This window comes from Alosa sapidissima, chromosome 9, assembly GCF_018492685.1.
Source record: "Alosa sapidissima isolate fAloSap1 chromosome 9, fAloSap1.pri, whole genome shotgun sequence".
Classification (NCBI taxonomy): domain Eukaryota; kingdom Metazoa; phylum Chordata; class Actinopteri; order Clupeiformes; family Clupeidae; genus Alosa; species Alosa sapidissima.
In genome coordinates, this window is record NC_055965.1 from 31,466,703 (window position 1) to 31,484,136 (window position 17,434).

The following is a 17,434-nucleotide window of genomic DNA, read 5'->3' on the forward strand; positions in this document are numbered from 1 at the left end:
CAGCTTGCGAGCGCAAACACAAGGCTGAAATGGGAAAGTTTCCATCCGAAGACTGATTCTGAAAACGCGAAATGCTGCCCGTTATATATCGCACACTGCAACGAGTTAGTATTGCTGTGTTAACCCTGTTCGGTTCCACTTGCTTGTGAGAAATCTTTCTCACATATGAAAAATATAAAGACAAACCTGCGCTCACGTTTAAGGGCAATTCCGCGCAAAACTGTCACATCCATAACGCCAACACAATGCCATGGCGTTTTGCGTGGAGTTGCCCTTAAATAGTGACCGCCTCAATTCTTGCATGAAACTTCATCTCACTGAATATGAGCCAGCCAGACTCCAAGGCCATCACCAAATCTAATCTCTGGTAGGCCTAATGTCAACGAAAATTGAGTGTTGTGTTGTTAGCTATGATGTTACTTTGCATACCAAAGGACACTGGAAAAATAGGGGGTGGTGTTTAGCCTACATGGGAAGCCTAAGGCCTATACTTCTGTCATTCCACTTTACATTTCAAGTTACTTGCACAACTAGTAGAACATGTATTTAAAAATCCTCTGTTGAATGAAAGTACTGTATGTTAAATACAGAATAACTTTTTCTTGTAACTGTCTTTATGTGGCTCTTCTGAGATTAAAAAAATAATAAATTTGGTAAAAGTGGCTCTCCAGGCAAAAGAGGTTGCCGACCCCTGCACTAGACCAATGCTTACTCTGAATGATTGCGGACTTCGACACAATTGGATAACACTACAATCAATGTTTACTGACCTGCAACGTTGCAACGCTGTCGTCATCAGTTTGGCATGCCTCTGGCCCGCATATCAGATATACCGATTTGATTGGTTCCACGAGAAGCAAGGGGGAAAAGTAACGTGCATCAATTGCTCATTGCCAGAGTGTCTCGCAGACACAATTCAACTGTGCGCTTGCGAGAACTCTGGATTTCCAGGGTAATACTAATCTGCATTTTGCTACTAAATATGGCTTTACACAACTGCAGATGATCAAATTCTGTTTTTATTTACATTTTACACAACTTTTTGTAAATAAGGGTTTTACAAGGGTTATGCAAACCTTTAATGCAAATTGAATATTCATGGACAGAATGAAGAACTCATCCTCTGCTAGGTTTCTGCTAGGGATTGTCAAGTTATAGGCCGATGTCAGTATCTCATGTCGAAATATGGTTTGTTTTTTGCACGATAGTTTGAACAGCATTTTTTCCAACTAAATGTGTCTTTGATTTGCAGAAGATGATATTGCAATTTATATAGTGCCACAACTATGTGGTTTTAGATCGTCTGTGATTCTAACTCGCATGGTAACTCTCTCAGGTATAATGCAAAAGAACCTCCAACATAAAGGACGTCTCTGCCACTGCACAGTCTGCAGGAAGAGTTTCACAGCCCTGAGTGAACTAGAGAAACACCAGCAAACACACACTGTTGACTTGAGTCTAAAGCAGAACACTTCCATAAGGCCTCATAAATGTACAGAGTGTGAAAAAGCTTTTACAACACAAACACGTCTTGAAGTCCACATGCTAACACACACTGGAGAGATGCCTCATCGATGTACCCAGTGTGGAAAATGTTTTTCATACAGTTCAACTCTTAAACGCCACATGTTAACACACACTGGAGAGAAGCCTCATCAATGTACCTGGTGTGGGAAATGTTTTTTACGAAGATCACATCTTAAAACCCATATACTTACACACACTGGAGAGAAGCCTCATCAATGTACCCAGTGTGAAAAAGCATTTACAACACGAACACGTCTTAAAGACCATATGGTAACTCACACTGGAGAGAAGCCTCATAAATGTGCCCGGTGTGGGAAAGCATTTTCAGCAAATGCAAATCTTAAAAGCCACATGCGAATACACACTGGAGAGAAACCTCATCAATGTGTCCAGTGTGGAAAAGCATTTATAAAGTCTTCAGATCTTAAACGCCACGTGCTTACACACACTAGAAATAAGCAAAGGCAGAATACCATCAAAGACACTCATAACTGTACCCAGTGTGGAAAAGCTTTTGAAGAGTGTGCACGTCTTAAACGCCACATGCTTCTTCACACTGGAGAGAAGCCCCATAGCCGTGTTGAGTGCGGAAAAGATTTTTCACTAATTTCAGGTCTGAAATCCCACATGCTAATACACACAGGAGAGGAGCCTCATCGATGTGAACAGTGCGGAAAAACTTTTTCACAAATTTCAACTCTTAAAACCCACATGCTGACACACACCGGAGAGAAGCTTCATAAATGTGTCCATTGTGGAGTTTTTCTTTCAGACGTTGCACACCTGAAAACCCACATGCTAACACACGCTAGAGATATGCCTCATGAATCTGAACAGTGTGGAATCACTTTAACACAATTCTCCAGTGTTGAAAACGACGATAACACAGGAGAGAAGCCTCATCAATGTGCTCATTGCGGGAAAACTTTTTCACTAATGCAAAGTCTAAAAACTCATATGCGAATACACACGGGAGAGAAGCCCCATCAATGTGCTCAGTGTGGAAAACATTTTTCACAAATTTCAAATCTTAATTCCCATATGAGGACGCATACTGGTGAGAAGCCTTATACATGTGCCTACTGTGGAAAAGCATTTTCACACTTTATGGGGCTCAAAGCCCATTTGCAAACACACTCTGAAGAGAAGCCTCCAGAATGTTCCAAATCCAGTGTGACATCACATACTGGAGAGAAGCCTCCAGAATGTTCCAAATCCAGTGTGACATCACATACTGGAGAGAAGCCTCCAGAATGTTCCAAATCCAATGTGACATCACTTACTGGAGAGAAGCCTCATGAATGTTCCAACAGTGACGATGTGACGACAGTGAAGAAAGAAGAGGATGAGGATGAGCATCAGCTGGAAAGTAAGTCCTCTCAGAGATTAATCCCAAGTATTACACAAGTAACTTGATATTAGGGTTTTGTACCTTTCACATTTGAACCGATATTTGTACCAGTGCCTGGTGTTCGGTGTCTTTTTTTTTCTCTCTTTTTTTCCCTTTGGTACGTTGCCCTCACTGAATCTGTAATGCCTGGTTTGTAACAACTACATAATTTGATTAGTTATAAAACAGAATTCTGGAGGGAGAACGAACTGGCGGAGCTTGTCAACAAAAATCAGGCTTGTGAACAGAGAATTTATATGATACTATTCATAGAATATGTAATACAATCATAGTATTCTATAGTATTCTATGAATAGTATTCTATGAATGAATTAGTTTGAACTATGTGTACACCAATTACATTTTCAATGTAACCATCTCAACACTGAATGTATGAGAGATTCCACACATTCAACACATTCTTTCTGTTGTGGGACTGTGTGGAATTTCTTTGAATTGCCATGAATTTAATTCCACGTTCTTGTCATTGCAATTCCAATTCCTGCGTGCCAATTCGATTAAAATTCATTCCAGACTTCTTAATTTTGCACAAGCTTGGTGGACACACGTTTAGTGTTGTGACTCACCTCAATGCAGACTTTTTAATGAGGAGACACAGTGCTCAAAGAAACTCCCATAGAAATGTATGGGGTTAGTTCGTAACGCAAACATGGCAGTTGTCTACACATATTCCGCCCCTTCCCCCACCAAAAGGTTATATGTGCTGTGAGTTGTGTGTGTTGTGTTGTGAATACATCGTGCCAATCATGTGTTGTGATCTTGCAGCTGGAGCGAGGTTGGTGTGTGATTCATGAAACATTGTGCACGCGCAGTTCTACCCGAATTAGATGCCCGATAAGTGCCCAAATAGATGCCGATAAGTGCCCAAATAGATGCCCGATAAGTGCCCAAAAAGCATTGCAATATGGCTGCCAAGTGGAGGGACTTTCTTACACAGACTTTCGGTGCTTACAAACAGTTGCTTTGCGTCACCGCATGCCAGTAGGTGTTCCCGACAGTCAGGGGGTGTGTACTATGCAAATGCCTTGAAGTAGGACTATAACCGTAATTTGAGTGGCTGGTGCCTTCGGTTGCTCTCCATTAGTGCAGCACAGGTTGGAACTTTTCGACGGGGGCGATAGGAGCAACGCAACTGACCCACAATTAATTTCTGCAACGGATGACGTAAGCCCATCTAAAGTGAACGAGATGCGTCTCCAGCACTGCACTGCACGCAACTGTGTGTAAGCATCGTAACGGCTCCCGCACACAGCTGCATTCCGTCAACGCATGCCAGTGGGTCCTCCCGACGGTAGCTATGCAAATGACTTAAGGTATAACCGTAATTTGATTGGCTGGTGCAGTCTGTTGTTCGCTTGTTCGTAATTTGATAGGCTGGTGCCGCCCAACGCGAGCGACGGGAGCAACGCGACGAAACGGACCCACAATTCAGTTCGGCAACGGGTGACGTAAGTCCGTGTAAAGTGAACGGGATGCGTCTCCAGCACTGCAATGCACGCAACTGTGTGCAGGAACCGTTACCACCTGAGTAGAACTGACACTTGACCATTTAAAAACAGCACTCACTGATGCACTTATTCCTAATGTACTCTTATCATTTTTAAATTGGAATTGTTGAGAGAATAGCTTTAAAGCAACACCAAAGAGGTTTTTGTACCTTAAAATGTTTCCAAAATCGTTTCAGTGGTTCAACAACTCGTAACAGGGTGAACGGCAACTGGTTACAGCACCCGTACCATACGAGTTGGTCCAACTGGTTACAGCACCCGTACCATATGAGTTGGTCCAACTGGTTACAGCGCCTGTACCATATGAGTTGGTCCTTACAGCGCCCGTACCATATGAGTTGGTCCAACTGGTTATGGTTACAGCGCCCGTACCATACGAGTTGGTCCAACTGGTTACAGCACAGCGCCTGTACCATATGAGTTGGTCCGACTGGTTACAGCACCCGTACCATATGAGTTGGTCCAACTGGTTACAGCACAGCGCCCGTACCATATGAGTTGGTCCGACTGGTTACAGTGCCTGTACCATATTAGTTGGTCCATCTCTCTCCCAATCCTGTCACACTCCATTGTCCAATTTAAAGGCATAAAAAATTGGCCGCATGCATGCGGAGTTCTGGGCCAATGTCGATATCTTACTCATGTCTTTTTTGCACAATAGAGTTTAAATGCCATTTTTTGCAACTAAATGTGGCTTTGATTTGCAGAAGGATCATATTCTATTTTTATTTGCATTTTACATAGTGCCCCATTTTTTTTTTTAAATGTGGTTTTGGAACGTCTGTGATTCTAATTCGTATGATAATGCTTCCAGGTTTATCAGAACAGCAACATTCAACACAACAGAAGATTCCAGAACAGAATGATGACCTCCATCTGCTAGAGGAACACCAGCAAACACACACTGTTGACTTGAATCTAAAGCAGAACACCGGCAAAAGGCCTCATAAATGTCCGGAATGTGAAAAAGCATTTACAACACAAACACGTTTTAAAGTCCATATGAAAACACATACCAGAGATGAACCTTTTAAATGTGCCCAGTGTGGAAAAGGTTTTTCATACAGTTCAACTCTTAAAACCCATATGCTAATACACACTGGAGAAAAGCCTCATCAATGTGCCCAGTGTGGAAAATGTTTTTCACTAAGTGCAAATCTTAAAAGCCATATGCAAATACACACCGGAGAGAAGCCTCATAAATGTGCCCAGTGTGGAAAATGTTTTTCATACAGTTTAACTCTTAAAAGCCACATGCTTACACACATTTTAGAGAAGCCCCATAACTGTGTCTATTGCAGTAAAGGTTTTTCACACATTTCAACTCTTAAAATCCATATGCGTACACACACTGGAGAGAAGCCTCATCGGTGTACCCAGTGTGAAAAAGCATTTACAACACGAACACATCTTAAAGTCCATATGATGATTCACACTGGAGAGAAGCCTCATAAATGTGCCTGGTGTGGAAAATGTTTTTCACTAAGTGCCAATCTTAAAAGCCACATGCTAATACACATTGGAGAGAAGCCTCATCAATGTGCTCAGTGTGGAAAAGCTTTTCGAAGATTCAATGATGTTAAACGCCATATGCTAACACACACTGGAGAGAAGCCTCATCAATGTACTCAGTGTGGTAAAGGTTTTTCACGAATTTCAACTCTTAAAAGCCACATGCTTACACACACTGGAGAGAAGCCCCATAACTGTGTCCAGTGCGGTAAAGGTTTTTCACACATTTCTGCTCTTGAAATCCATATGCGTACACACACTGGAGTCAAGCTTCATCAATGCACCCAGTGTGAAAAAGCATTTACAACACGAAGATATCTTAAAGTACATATGATGATTCACACTGGACAGAAACCTCATAAATGTGTCCAGTGTGGAAAAGGTTTTTCATTAAGTGCAAATCTTAAAAGTCATATGCTAATACACACTGGAGAGAAGCCTCATCAATGTGCCCAGTGTGGAAAAGGTTTTTCATACAGTTCAACTCTTAAAAGCCATATACTAACACACACTGGAGAGAAGCCTCACCAATGTACCCAGTGTGGAAAAGGTTTTTCACAAATGTCTAATCTTAATATCCATATGCTTAGACACATAGAGAAGCCCCATAACTGTTTCCAGTGTGGTAAACGTTTTTCACAAATTTCAGCTCTTAAAAGCCATATGGTTGTACACACGGGAGAGAAGCTGAATAAATGTGCCCAGTGTGGAAAAGCATTTAAAAAGCCTTCAGATCTTAAACGTCACATGCTTACACACACTAGAGATTCGCAAAAGCAGAATACTAATGTGGACACTCATAAATGTGTCCAGTGTGGAAAAACGTTCGCTTACCTTTCACATCTTAAAACCCACATGCTAATACACACGGGAGAGAGGTGTCATCAGTGTGACCATTGTGGGAAAGCTTTCTTATATTTTTCCATTCTTAAACGCCACATTCTTACACACACTGGAGAGAAGCCCCATAGCTGTGTACAGTGCGGAAAGGGTTTCGCAGAAAAGTCAACTCTTAAAAGCCACATGCTAATACACACTGGTGAGAAGCTGCACAAATGTGTCCACTGTGGAATTTTTTTTTTACACGTTGAACATCTCAAAGCTCACGTGCAAGTACACTCTGGAGAGAAGCCTCATCAATCTGCATTCGAAGATGCTAAATGCCATATGCTAACACAATCTGAAGAGAAGCCTCATGAATCTTTCCAGTATGGAAATGCTTTTACACAATTATCTAGTGTTAAAAAGCGCAGGCTAGTACACACTGGAAAGAAGTCTCATCAGTGTGCTCAGTGTGGAAAAGGTTTTCCAAAAATGTCAAAACTAAAAATACATATGCTTGTACACACTAGAGAGAGGCCCCATAAATGTGTCCAGTGTGGAAAAGGGTTTTCACAAATGTCAAGTCTTAAAGTTCATATGCGAATACACACTGGAGAGAAGCCTCATCAATGTGTCCAGTGTGGAAAAGCTTTTACACAAATTTCAAATCTTAATTATCATATGATGATGCACACTGGTGAGAAGCCATATAGATGTGCGTACTGTGGAAAAACATTTACATGCTTTGTGAGGTTCAAATGCCATATGCAAACACACTCTGGAGAGAAGCCTCCAGAATTGTCCAAATCCATTGTGACATCACACTCTGCAGAGAAGCCTCCAGAATTGTCCAAATCCGTTGTGACATCACACTCTGGAGAGAAGCCTTCAGAATGTTACGATTCCATTGTGACAATACATACTGTAGAGAAACCTCATGAAGAGGTCCAGTGTGGAGAAAGACCATAAATTTCAAATCGTCAACACCACATGCTTGCACACACATTTACGTTTACCAGAGATGTTCACAAGTCATCTCTGACGTTTACATCGGCTTGGAGATTTGACCTGACTCCTGAGTATACATACATGAATTAATTTTACCAAGGTATGCTAGGGGGCGATTTGCTTCCTTTTCACAATTGCAGAAACATTCCATATTAGCTTCAAGTGACATAGTAAAAAAGTTGACATTACTTCTTGAACATTGTCACACATCTGCATTTGTTAAATGTTCTTAATAAATGATCTCAGTAAGGATACTAATGTTTTCTTCTTTGTATAAAATTGGTGTTCCAAAGATGATATTGTTCATTGTGTGATTTAATCTTCACTATTACTGTGAAATATCCAACCACTTCAAGGGCCCAACAACGGACAAAGTATGAAGTTTAGTGCCAAGACTATATCCACTATTCTAAACACTCATTATTTCATTGTTGATATTTCTCATTATTATCAACGTCATTGGGGAAATTGCTCCACAGTTAGCATTGTGCTAGTCGAGCTGTGTTTTGGTAGCCTGGAAAGTCCAGACCCTGATAATCTAGAAAGATTAAGGGTCTGGCAAAGAGCAATGTAATGGCCCAACTCAAGGGGCGGCAACAAACATGCATTTAAAAATCTCACTGCACGCAATTGGGTAACATTAGACCATGTTTACTTCGATGCAATCGAATAACACTACGACCAATGTGTAACTTACTGTCCTCCAACATTGCAGCGCTGTCTTCAGTTTAGCTGGTTCCCCGGAATGCAAGGGGAAAAAGTAACGTGCATCATTGCTCTTTGCCAGAGTGTCTCGCAGAGACAATTCCATTGTGCTCTCGCGAGAACTCTGGATTTCCAGGGTAGTTTTTTGGAACTGTACTCATTAAAGGAGAGTTCCGGTGTGATATTGACCTAAAGTGTGTTGAAACATGATACCGAGTGTGAACATATGTCTCATAACTCATTGGCTCAAAGGGGGTGCCTCGGGCATCAGCCTTCAGCCTAGCCATGCAAATAAGTCACTGTTTTACACCATTTACGAGGCTCAGTAGCTCCACACTTCATTGGCAGACTTCCGAGGGCCTTGACATTTAAAACGAGACATTGAGAATTTTGAAAAAGCACTTCGTTTATTTTTACAGATTTGTACAGACAGTACCTTTAGGAAGTTTACCATTCGCCGCCATCTTGATTTTAGGCACAATAAGTCAAGCAATGAGTATGAATGAACAGGTATGATAAGGGATCAGATTCCAAAAATAATTCCGTGGAAATGCATGGATTCCAGTTGCTGCTGCTGGAAGCAACTGGAATCCATGCATTTCCACAGAATTATTTTGGAATGTGATGGTGCTTATGGATGCTATACTCGCTATAAACTTACTTGCAATAAACTCTCTACTATACTATATAAGTATTAAGTACAGTAAAGCTGAAGTTAAATCAGTCTAAAGCAGTGTTTCTCAAAGTGTGGTCCAGGGACCACTGGTGGTCCGCAAGCTATCCCAAGTGGTCCGCGAGCAGATGTGGTAAAATATATAAATTAGTTGTTTGCAATATTGAACCAACTTGTATGTAAATCCAAACAGTTCTGCAACATTGTCTTTGTAAGATATGCCAGTTTAAATCATATGAATCCTCTGACACAATAAGCAAAGTGCAAAGACAATAAGCAAGGTGGTTCAGTGAGTAGGCCTATTGTGTAGGCTAATATACTGTTGAAGTAGGTCTGATCTTTTTTTTTTTTTTTTAAGCTAGGTGGTCCTTGAGTTTCTTTTTTATTGGTTAAGTGGTCCTTCGTCTGAAAAAGTTTGAGAAACACTGATCTAAAGTAAAGATAAAGGAGAATTGGCAAGTCTTGTGGGATAATGGTCAGACCGGTAGGAAGAGGGTGAACAGAAGTATGTGCAGAAATACACAGGAACATTTCAAGAATGAGATTTGGGCACACAGGGTTAAACAGTACATTATTTTTAATGAAAAAACATGCTAATGGGAGGTGTAGGCTAGTGTACAGTATAACACATAGGATACCACATGCTATTGAAGAATGTAGTCTACTAGGTAGGCCTATACATGGATTTCTAAGCAACGTCACATGCGTGCACAACCAAGAGGCAGAAAGCACCATAGAACAGCATAGAGCAATGCAAAAGAGCAAAAGAATCAAATGAGTTTTTGTGCTGAAAACGGCACCAATTCGAAATCACGATGGTTAGAGAATGTTAAATATGTTTAATATCCCTAACGGAATGCATGTCTTCGCCAAAAATGACAACATACGATGTTAGATTAATAATGCAAATGAACAGCAAATTTTGAAATATAGTCTGAAATTAGATGTTATTATCATTGAGACAACAGGGGTATACAAAAAAATCCGATTGTAGCTTACAGCAGCCGACTATTTAGGTTAAGTTTTGTGGACGGCCACCAAGCGTCTTCTGCCCCACGGCTGCGCGCGCATCTAGTTTTGTTGGTAAACGGGAAACCCGTGTATAGTAATGAGAGGCAGTGCAGTTAATCCATCAGCTAGAAGATGAAGAGATACCTTTGATAGTAAAGGATATTTTGCAAAGGAATTATAGAGATGTATTTTTTTTTCTTTTTTTTAGAAGTACTGGTTTAATAAAGATAATTTATTATAGGGAAATATATTATTCAGACCCACTCCATTTCAGAAGGTGGCGGTAATGCAACCAGACGTTGTTTGCTACTGCCATTAAAACAAGAAGGAGAAGAAGAACTCGAGGAAAAAGAAGTTCAGGAGTTTCATCTGTCGCTTTCATTGTATTTCGCGGAGATAAAGGTTTGTTCCACGTCTCACCAGAGACCAAAGTAACAGCTCTCTGTGCGGACCAGCGAACTTGCTTGAGGTAGGCTGTGCCTTTCCGTTTGGTGTGACCGCAATTATGTTAACCTTCGAGCACTAGTTGAATAATATGCAGTTGCACACTAGCTGCATTGATACATAGGCTAGTTCTAATCAGATTCTTGGTCAAATAGTTGGCTTATCATGGCTGCTTAACAAGAACTTGATGTGCTAGCCTGCAAGATGGCAATCCTTCGATTAGTTACTACTGTAGCCTATGTTAACTAATTGATACATTTGAAAAAGAGCTATGGAGGAAACGGACATTAATCAATTCAATCTGAAGGCAACCAGGCACGTTTTCTTAAAGTTACATGTTAGTAATTTAACGATATTACTATTACAACTGACAGCTGATACTTATAGCCTACTCCTGACGGCAGCCTAGGCTACTACATAGCCTACTCCTGACAGCAGAACCTTACGATATTTAATGCAGCTCGTTTGGAGATTGGTTAACTCCTTGTCAAGCAGGAGACGTTAGCATTTGCCTCACACTTAAGTCTTCCTTTCTTCCTTCATCCAACCTATGTTTACTAGGCCTCCTTTTCAATTCCAGGTATACATGCATTTTTCGCAAATTGATCTATTCAGGGTATCCACGGGTCATGGGATTTCTAGAATATGGGACATTTGATAAAGTCTATTCCATACATGGAATATCACGGCATTTTATAATCTGTGGGGCAAAGTCATGGAATATCAGGGAATTATGTTGTAGCAGTTCACAATGTAGCCTACCTGCCAAAATGCATTAAAGCAACACCAAAGAACTTTTCCTCTGTCGCACGCAATTTGTTTATCCAACGGCTTTGTAAATAACGATGTTCATAGACAAGGTAGAATATGTTGCATGATTTTATGAAAGTATGCTACGATGTATTGCGACATCATGCAAGTCAAATTTGTAGTTTCTTATGTCTCATTCCATCGAACTACAGATCCGCTACCCGATCTGGCAAACTTACATAGTGCGGTTATAGCCGATAGAGGACCGCAAACGAATGCAGAAGTGCCGTTCACCCTGTTACGAGTTGATGAACCACGGAAACAATTTTGGAAACATTATTTTAAAGTACAAAAAACTCTTTGGTGTTGCTTTAATTGAAGTATGTCGCAGAATTAGTGTGTAGGCTATCTGTTAATTAATTAGCCTACTGCTTTCTTGACAAGCTGTGGTTAGCCCAACTTTGTTTATTTAATGTCCATTTACTCACCGTAAAGAAAGTTACAATGATGTTTGAACACTGTAAATTCAGGTTTTTCTTCGGGGAAAAGTCATATAATTTTATATCTGACTTAGAGTGGGATTCCTGTCTATTGCTAAAAGGGCTAAATGACCCTATGCTTCAAAGCTTCTCTTCCTAAAGCCCTTACTCAATAGACCATCTCTATTATACAGTGGGCCATAACATACAGTCTCTAGCAGGAACATTATATTATACAATGGGCCATTACACATACAATCTCTAGCAGGAACTCTGTAATAACCACACATTCATTAGTCCAGTAACCTACATACAAGTACATTGAAAAGTCTAAAACAATGATGTTTTTTTAATACTTCAAAATAACATTTGTTAAATGAACCTTTAATAGCCATTCTTTCACACAGACCTACGTCACACACCACTTGGAGGTGCAAACAATCAGAGTTTTGGTTGATTTGACCATCAGTTAACTTCGAAACAGGTATTTTACTTTGGATAGACAATAGCAATACATCATAGGAGTGATTTAACGTCAAAAAATCTAGACTGGAGAAACTCAACATTTGACACCTCCACCTGTTTAGTGTTCTAAAGACGTCAAATAGTCCGCTATAGTTACCAAATTCATAGCCAAAGAGCCAGAAGGGAAGACGCATGGATGGCTATAAAAGCTGTGCTTTCATTATACAACTAAACACTACAAAATACATTTATAACCCTTGAGCCAGCTCCTTACTATGTAATCTCAATGGCAATGCAGCGTTTGTTTGCACCTCCAAAAACATGGCGTACCTGGTTACCTCGCAAAAACGCCCACAAATACCCGTATGTTTGTGTGAAAGAATAGGTGTGTAGATTTGAACAAAATCTGGTTTGGTTTTTACTGCCTGAAATATCTGATTTTGTTTACCACGCTCAGAGGTACACACATATAACATATACAAATATATGTTATTTAACTGTGCAATGGTTTAACTCGCATATAAATATAAACAACTTTTATAAATGGGAACTCTTACTGTTACTGGCAATGAAAGGGCAGAAGCATCCATAGCTGTTTCCATCACCACAATATTCACGTTTGATTATGGCAAAGAGGCAGTGGGCCCTATCTTTGGCGATCTAAAACAGGTGGTCACTGGCGAATAGTTTAAACATTGGCAGTGTTTTTTTTATTTTTATTATTATTTATTAAACGCAAAAAAGGTTCTTATGTTTCTTAATCAGTCATGGGTGTGTTTTGGGCGTAACATCCTTTAAACCAAATTAAAATGACATCTGTCGTTCCTTTTATTAGCAAGCAGCACAAAAGCGCATCAGTATTTTGATAGTCAGTAGTGCATTTGAAGGAATCTGCTTGCACATGAGACCGTATGGAACATGTATTCCACTAAACCATGCTTAACTAAAACCTAAAAAAATATAGCATACATGAACCTGCACTCGTCTATTATTTGAACTCGTAGGCAAAATGAAACTAACTTCACCGTGGTGTCCTAGTCAACGACAAAATAGTTATACACAGTTAATTACTTTCACTATTGACTGACAATGGGTTACCATTGAAAACATAGCCTGAAAAAAGCAGCACTTACCCCAATAATGACCAAATGACTGAATAAAAAACCTAAGGACATTTATCCTGCAGAGGATGCTGCTTACATCTCGTGACAGTGCGTCTTCAGCTGTGCTTCATATGCACCTTTCTCTATAGACCAGGTTTTACTTGGTCAGTGGCGTAATACTTTTTAGATGGTGTAAGATAGCAATTTTTAGGTAATGTGCTAGACCACATCTTAGGTCATTAATTGCTACACCCCTGGGTGCGTTGTTCAATAAAAGAGAAGCGCATGGCGAACAATTTGAGTGTAAGATACTTAGTTAGAAACTTTAGTTAGCAACTTTGTTGGTTGCAATACAATTTCCTATTGCCAACCAACTAAGTTGCTAACAGGTTAGCAACTATGGTTTTGTGAAACGCGTCCCAGTGTAGTAAATCATCCTGGGAAATGTAGTCCTAAGATGAAAGGCATACACTTTAAAAGAACAGTGTCCACAGAGACAGCCATGAAACAAGACAGGATTAAAATCAGGGCAATGTAAAATATCAGGCCACAGCTATCATACAACGAGATCTATCTAAGTTACAAAAAAGCAAAATCCTTATAAAGTTCTTGTAATGTATTCAAGGTGTGAATCCAGAGGGCATAACTTTTTCTCAGTTGGGTACAATCTCTTTGTAAATTATGTTTAAGCAAAAACATTTTTAAATTTATTCCGGCTTTCCCCAAATGTTACTTTTAATTAATGTCTAAAATAATCTGGAAAGCTGTTTGAAAGCAAATGTTGCTTTTAATTGTTGTCTAAAAGGATCTTGAAAGCTTTTTTTAAGAGAGGGAGGAATCAGTGGAGCACACAGATGTGGATGTTCATTGTTTTTATTTCGGATGTCGAAATATGGAAACATTAGACATTTTTTTTTGCTGCACTGAAATAAAAATAATAAACATCCACATCTGAGTCCTCCCGTGATTCCTCCCTCTCCTCAAGTGATCGTTCCTCTCCCGTCACGCACCAGATCGTAATCAGAACTGTGCTGGAATTACTTTTTTACTAGCTGTATTGTTTTCTTTTGTGTTTCCCTGACTACAGGCAACAACCAACAAACAAACAAACAAACAACAAAAACTGGATCGGTTCGTTGGGGAACATGCATCTGGGACCTGTGCTGGATTATGTCTGTATTGTAACTGAAACCAAAACACACCAGGTTGACCTTTGACTGTTGGATAGGATCGTCTTTGAGTCGTTGGGGAACATGGATCCTGGACTGCCGTTTAGTTCAGGCTGTAACATGACTGAAATGCAGCAGGTTGACCTACTGAGTGTGATGATGAAGGAAGAAGATATAAAAGAGGAGGATGGTCATGTAATTTCATGTCAAGATGAAGATGAAAAGCCTTTTGTAGAGCTTGACTGTAAAACGGAAACAGACTTTGCAGAGTCCAACACAGCTTATAATGAAACACTACAGACAGCAGCGGAGATTGAAGTAAAGATTGAAGAGGATGAGCACAATGATCTGCTAGGAAGTAAGTACTTTCAAAGACAAATCCCATTTTTTACACATGTAAAAACTAAACAGTATTTTGTATACAGAATTGTAGTAATGATAAATGTAACGATAAAGTATTATGTGTCTTGTAACACTGCTATTAATTGAGGCGTACATTGTTGTCTAATGGGTTGCCAGGTACACACATCTTGCGTGTTCCGTGTTCCGTATGTCCACACTAGGGCTGGGCGATAAAACGATAGCGATATATATGACTGTACACACATCTTGTGTGTTACGTATGTCCACACTAGAGCTGGGCGATAAAACGATAGCGATATATATGACTGTACACACATCTTGCGTGTTCCGTGTTACGCATGTCCACACTAGGGCTGGGCGATAAAACGATAGCGATATATATGACTGTACACACATCTTGCGTGTTCCGTGTTACGTATGTCCACACTAGAGCTGGGCGATAAAACGATAGCGATATATATGACTGTACACACATCTTGTGTGTTCCGTGTTACGTATGTTCTATAGCTATCGGTTCTTTTTGGAATCAAGTATTCTAGCGATTAATCGAGTAATCGGATAAAAAAATGAAATTCATTAATATGTACAACAAATGTCATGCTCTAAACTAGCCCTAGTCACTTCAAAGTAAATTCATATCGGTTTGTAGATTTGTGCATCTGCAGCATTGACCATTACTGTCAAATAACCTCCTTTACAAAAATGAACTACAGTTTTTTTACAGTGCAGTTATACTACAATACAATGAGGGCTATAATTATTCAGTCTGGGGTAGGCGATAGGTAGCCTAACCTAACACCGGGTGTGTCTGTGTGTGTGAGTTGTTTGGTGTAGCTTATTGCTCACTTGCAATTTTACATGAATTTTACTACTTAAAAATTTCACAACTGAACATCATATCAACTTACGACATTAGGCTACAGCCGCTACAAATACTGTACGTTCTAACTAGCTTGGCAGAACTGACGTACCACAACAGCACATCAACGATGATTCAACATCTGAGCCAAAAGCATCCAGTTGTTAAAGGGATATTCCCCTATTTGGGGAATTACACACATTTTCCACCTCCCCTTGAGTTAAACAATTGATTTTTACCTTTCTCCGGTTCATCCAGCCGTTCTCTGAGTTTGGTGATGCCAGTTTTAGCTTCAGGCTAGCATAGGTCATTGAATCTAATTAGACCATTAGCTTCTCGCCTGCTAGCATCATGTTTAAAAGTGACTAAGATTTCTGGGAATTTTCCTATTTAAAACATGTCATTTAAAACCACACTCGAGATGGATTAAAAACAATCAAAATTGCAATCACCAATAACTGGTTTACCTCATCCTAGGAACTGCCCTTCTTTGTATTGTACTTTATTTTTTGTTTATTTTATCCCTTTCTCTTTTCTCTTCTTTCTTAATTTGCTTTCTATCTTTCTTCCATTCTTTTTATTAATGTAATGTGGTGTGGTGATGTGTTGACCTGCCAAGGGATTACAGATTAAAATTAGTTTTTTGCTAACTCTGGTACATTTACATTTTGAGTGTAAACAAAAAAATGTCAATTGATGTGCATTGTCCCTTTTTAAATAAACAAATAAATTAAAAAGCGTGCATTCTGCCACTGACTTAAGCACTAAGGTCAAGCACCACTACAAGGTGAAACAGCATATTGCCCGATGTCGGTAGTAGGCCTAGTTCTAAATACATGTAGGTTACACAAAACGTTACAAATTAAAATTACAGTATCAAATTTGGTGCTTCATATGTTTTCCACATTACAGCGTCACAAGGTGGCATATTTCCCGACATTACCTTATCCATGAGGCTACATTTTTAAATAAGGAAAACCTTGTTATAATCACCCCCTTTGGATATTGGAGCTTACCAAGGTCTTGACTCTTTATAAACAAACCTCAAAGCAAAAGTAAAAAATTGTTTAGTCAATTCTTTGTTAGGTTATATGATGACACACCATTTTATTGTAGGCCGTTCGCTATTCAGTTCACCAAATTCAAAGACTGGTTTGTGTTCTTCTGGATTTAAATGCCATTCAGAAGGTCAATGAGAAAGTCCACGTTCCAAGTTTTCATATCTATCTAAATTAACGAGGTGGTGGATCAGTCTGGTTCTATTTGAAATAAATCACGCCTCTTTCATAATGCCGCCTTGATTTCTAACTTGCGCGCTGTGGGTGAGACAGAAGCAGGAATGGGTGAACATGCTAGTTACAAAGCAACAAGTGACCGGAAAGGTAGTAGTGAAGTGGTAAATGCTAGATTTAGCATGTCAAGCTGTTGGTAGTGCAAGCAAATAACAAACAAATAGCCCATTCAATGGGGAACGCCACACGGGTAAAGTTTGGAATGCACAGAGCGTACAGATGGCAAAGCTGTCGTTCATTGGAGGAGCGCAATAGACCTCTGAAGTTGGCCTACAAAAAAACTGCTATCTTTGCCTATATGAAGAGATCCGGTATCTTGACATTTTTCCTATA

General features: G+C 39.8%; 1 protein-coding gene across 8 annotated transcripts in view; it reads left to right on the top strand.

The window, feature by feature from the left end:
* The window catches only part of LOC121718802 (zinc finger protein 91-like), a 36,674-nt gene that overhangs the window by 17,252 nt on the left and 1,988 nt on the right, over positions 1–17,434 (top strand). Inside the window, exons 3-5 of one of the 8 annotated variants that reach the window (XM_042104022.1) lie at positions 1,337–2,896; positions 5,261–5,668; positions 5,753–8,036. In XM_042104022.1, coding sequence (XP_041959956.1) covers positions 1,337–2,896; positions 5,261–5,668; positions 5,753–7,749 — 3,965 coding nt within the window. In that variant the 3' untranslated portion in view covers positions 7,750–8,036. Of the gene's footprint in view, positions 1–1,336; positions 2,897–5,260; positions 8,037–17,434 lie in introns of those variants that run through there. The other 7 variants (XM_042104024.1, XM_042104023.1, XM_042104025.1 and 4 more) reach the window with 7 other exon arrangements.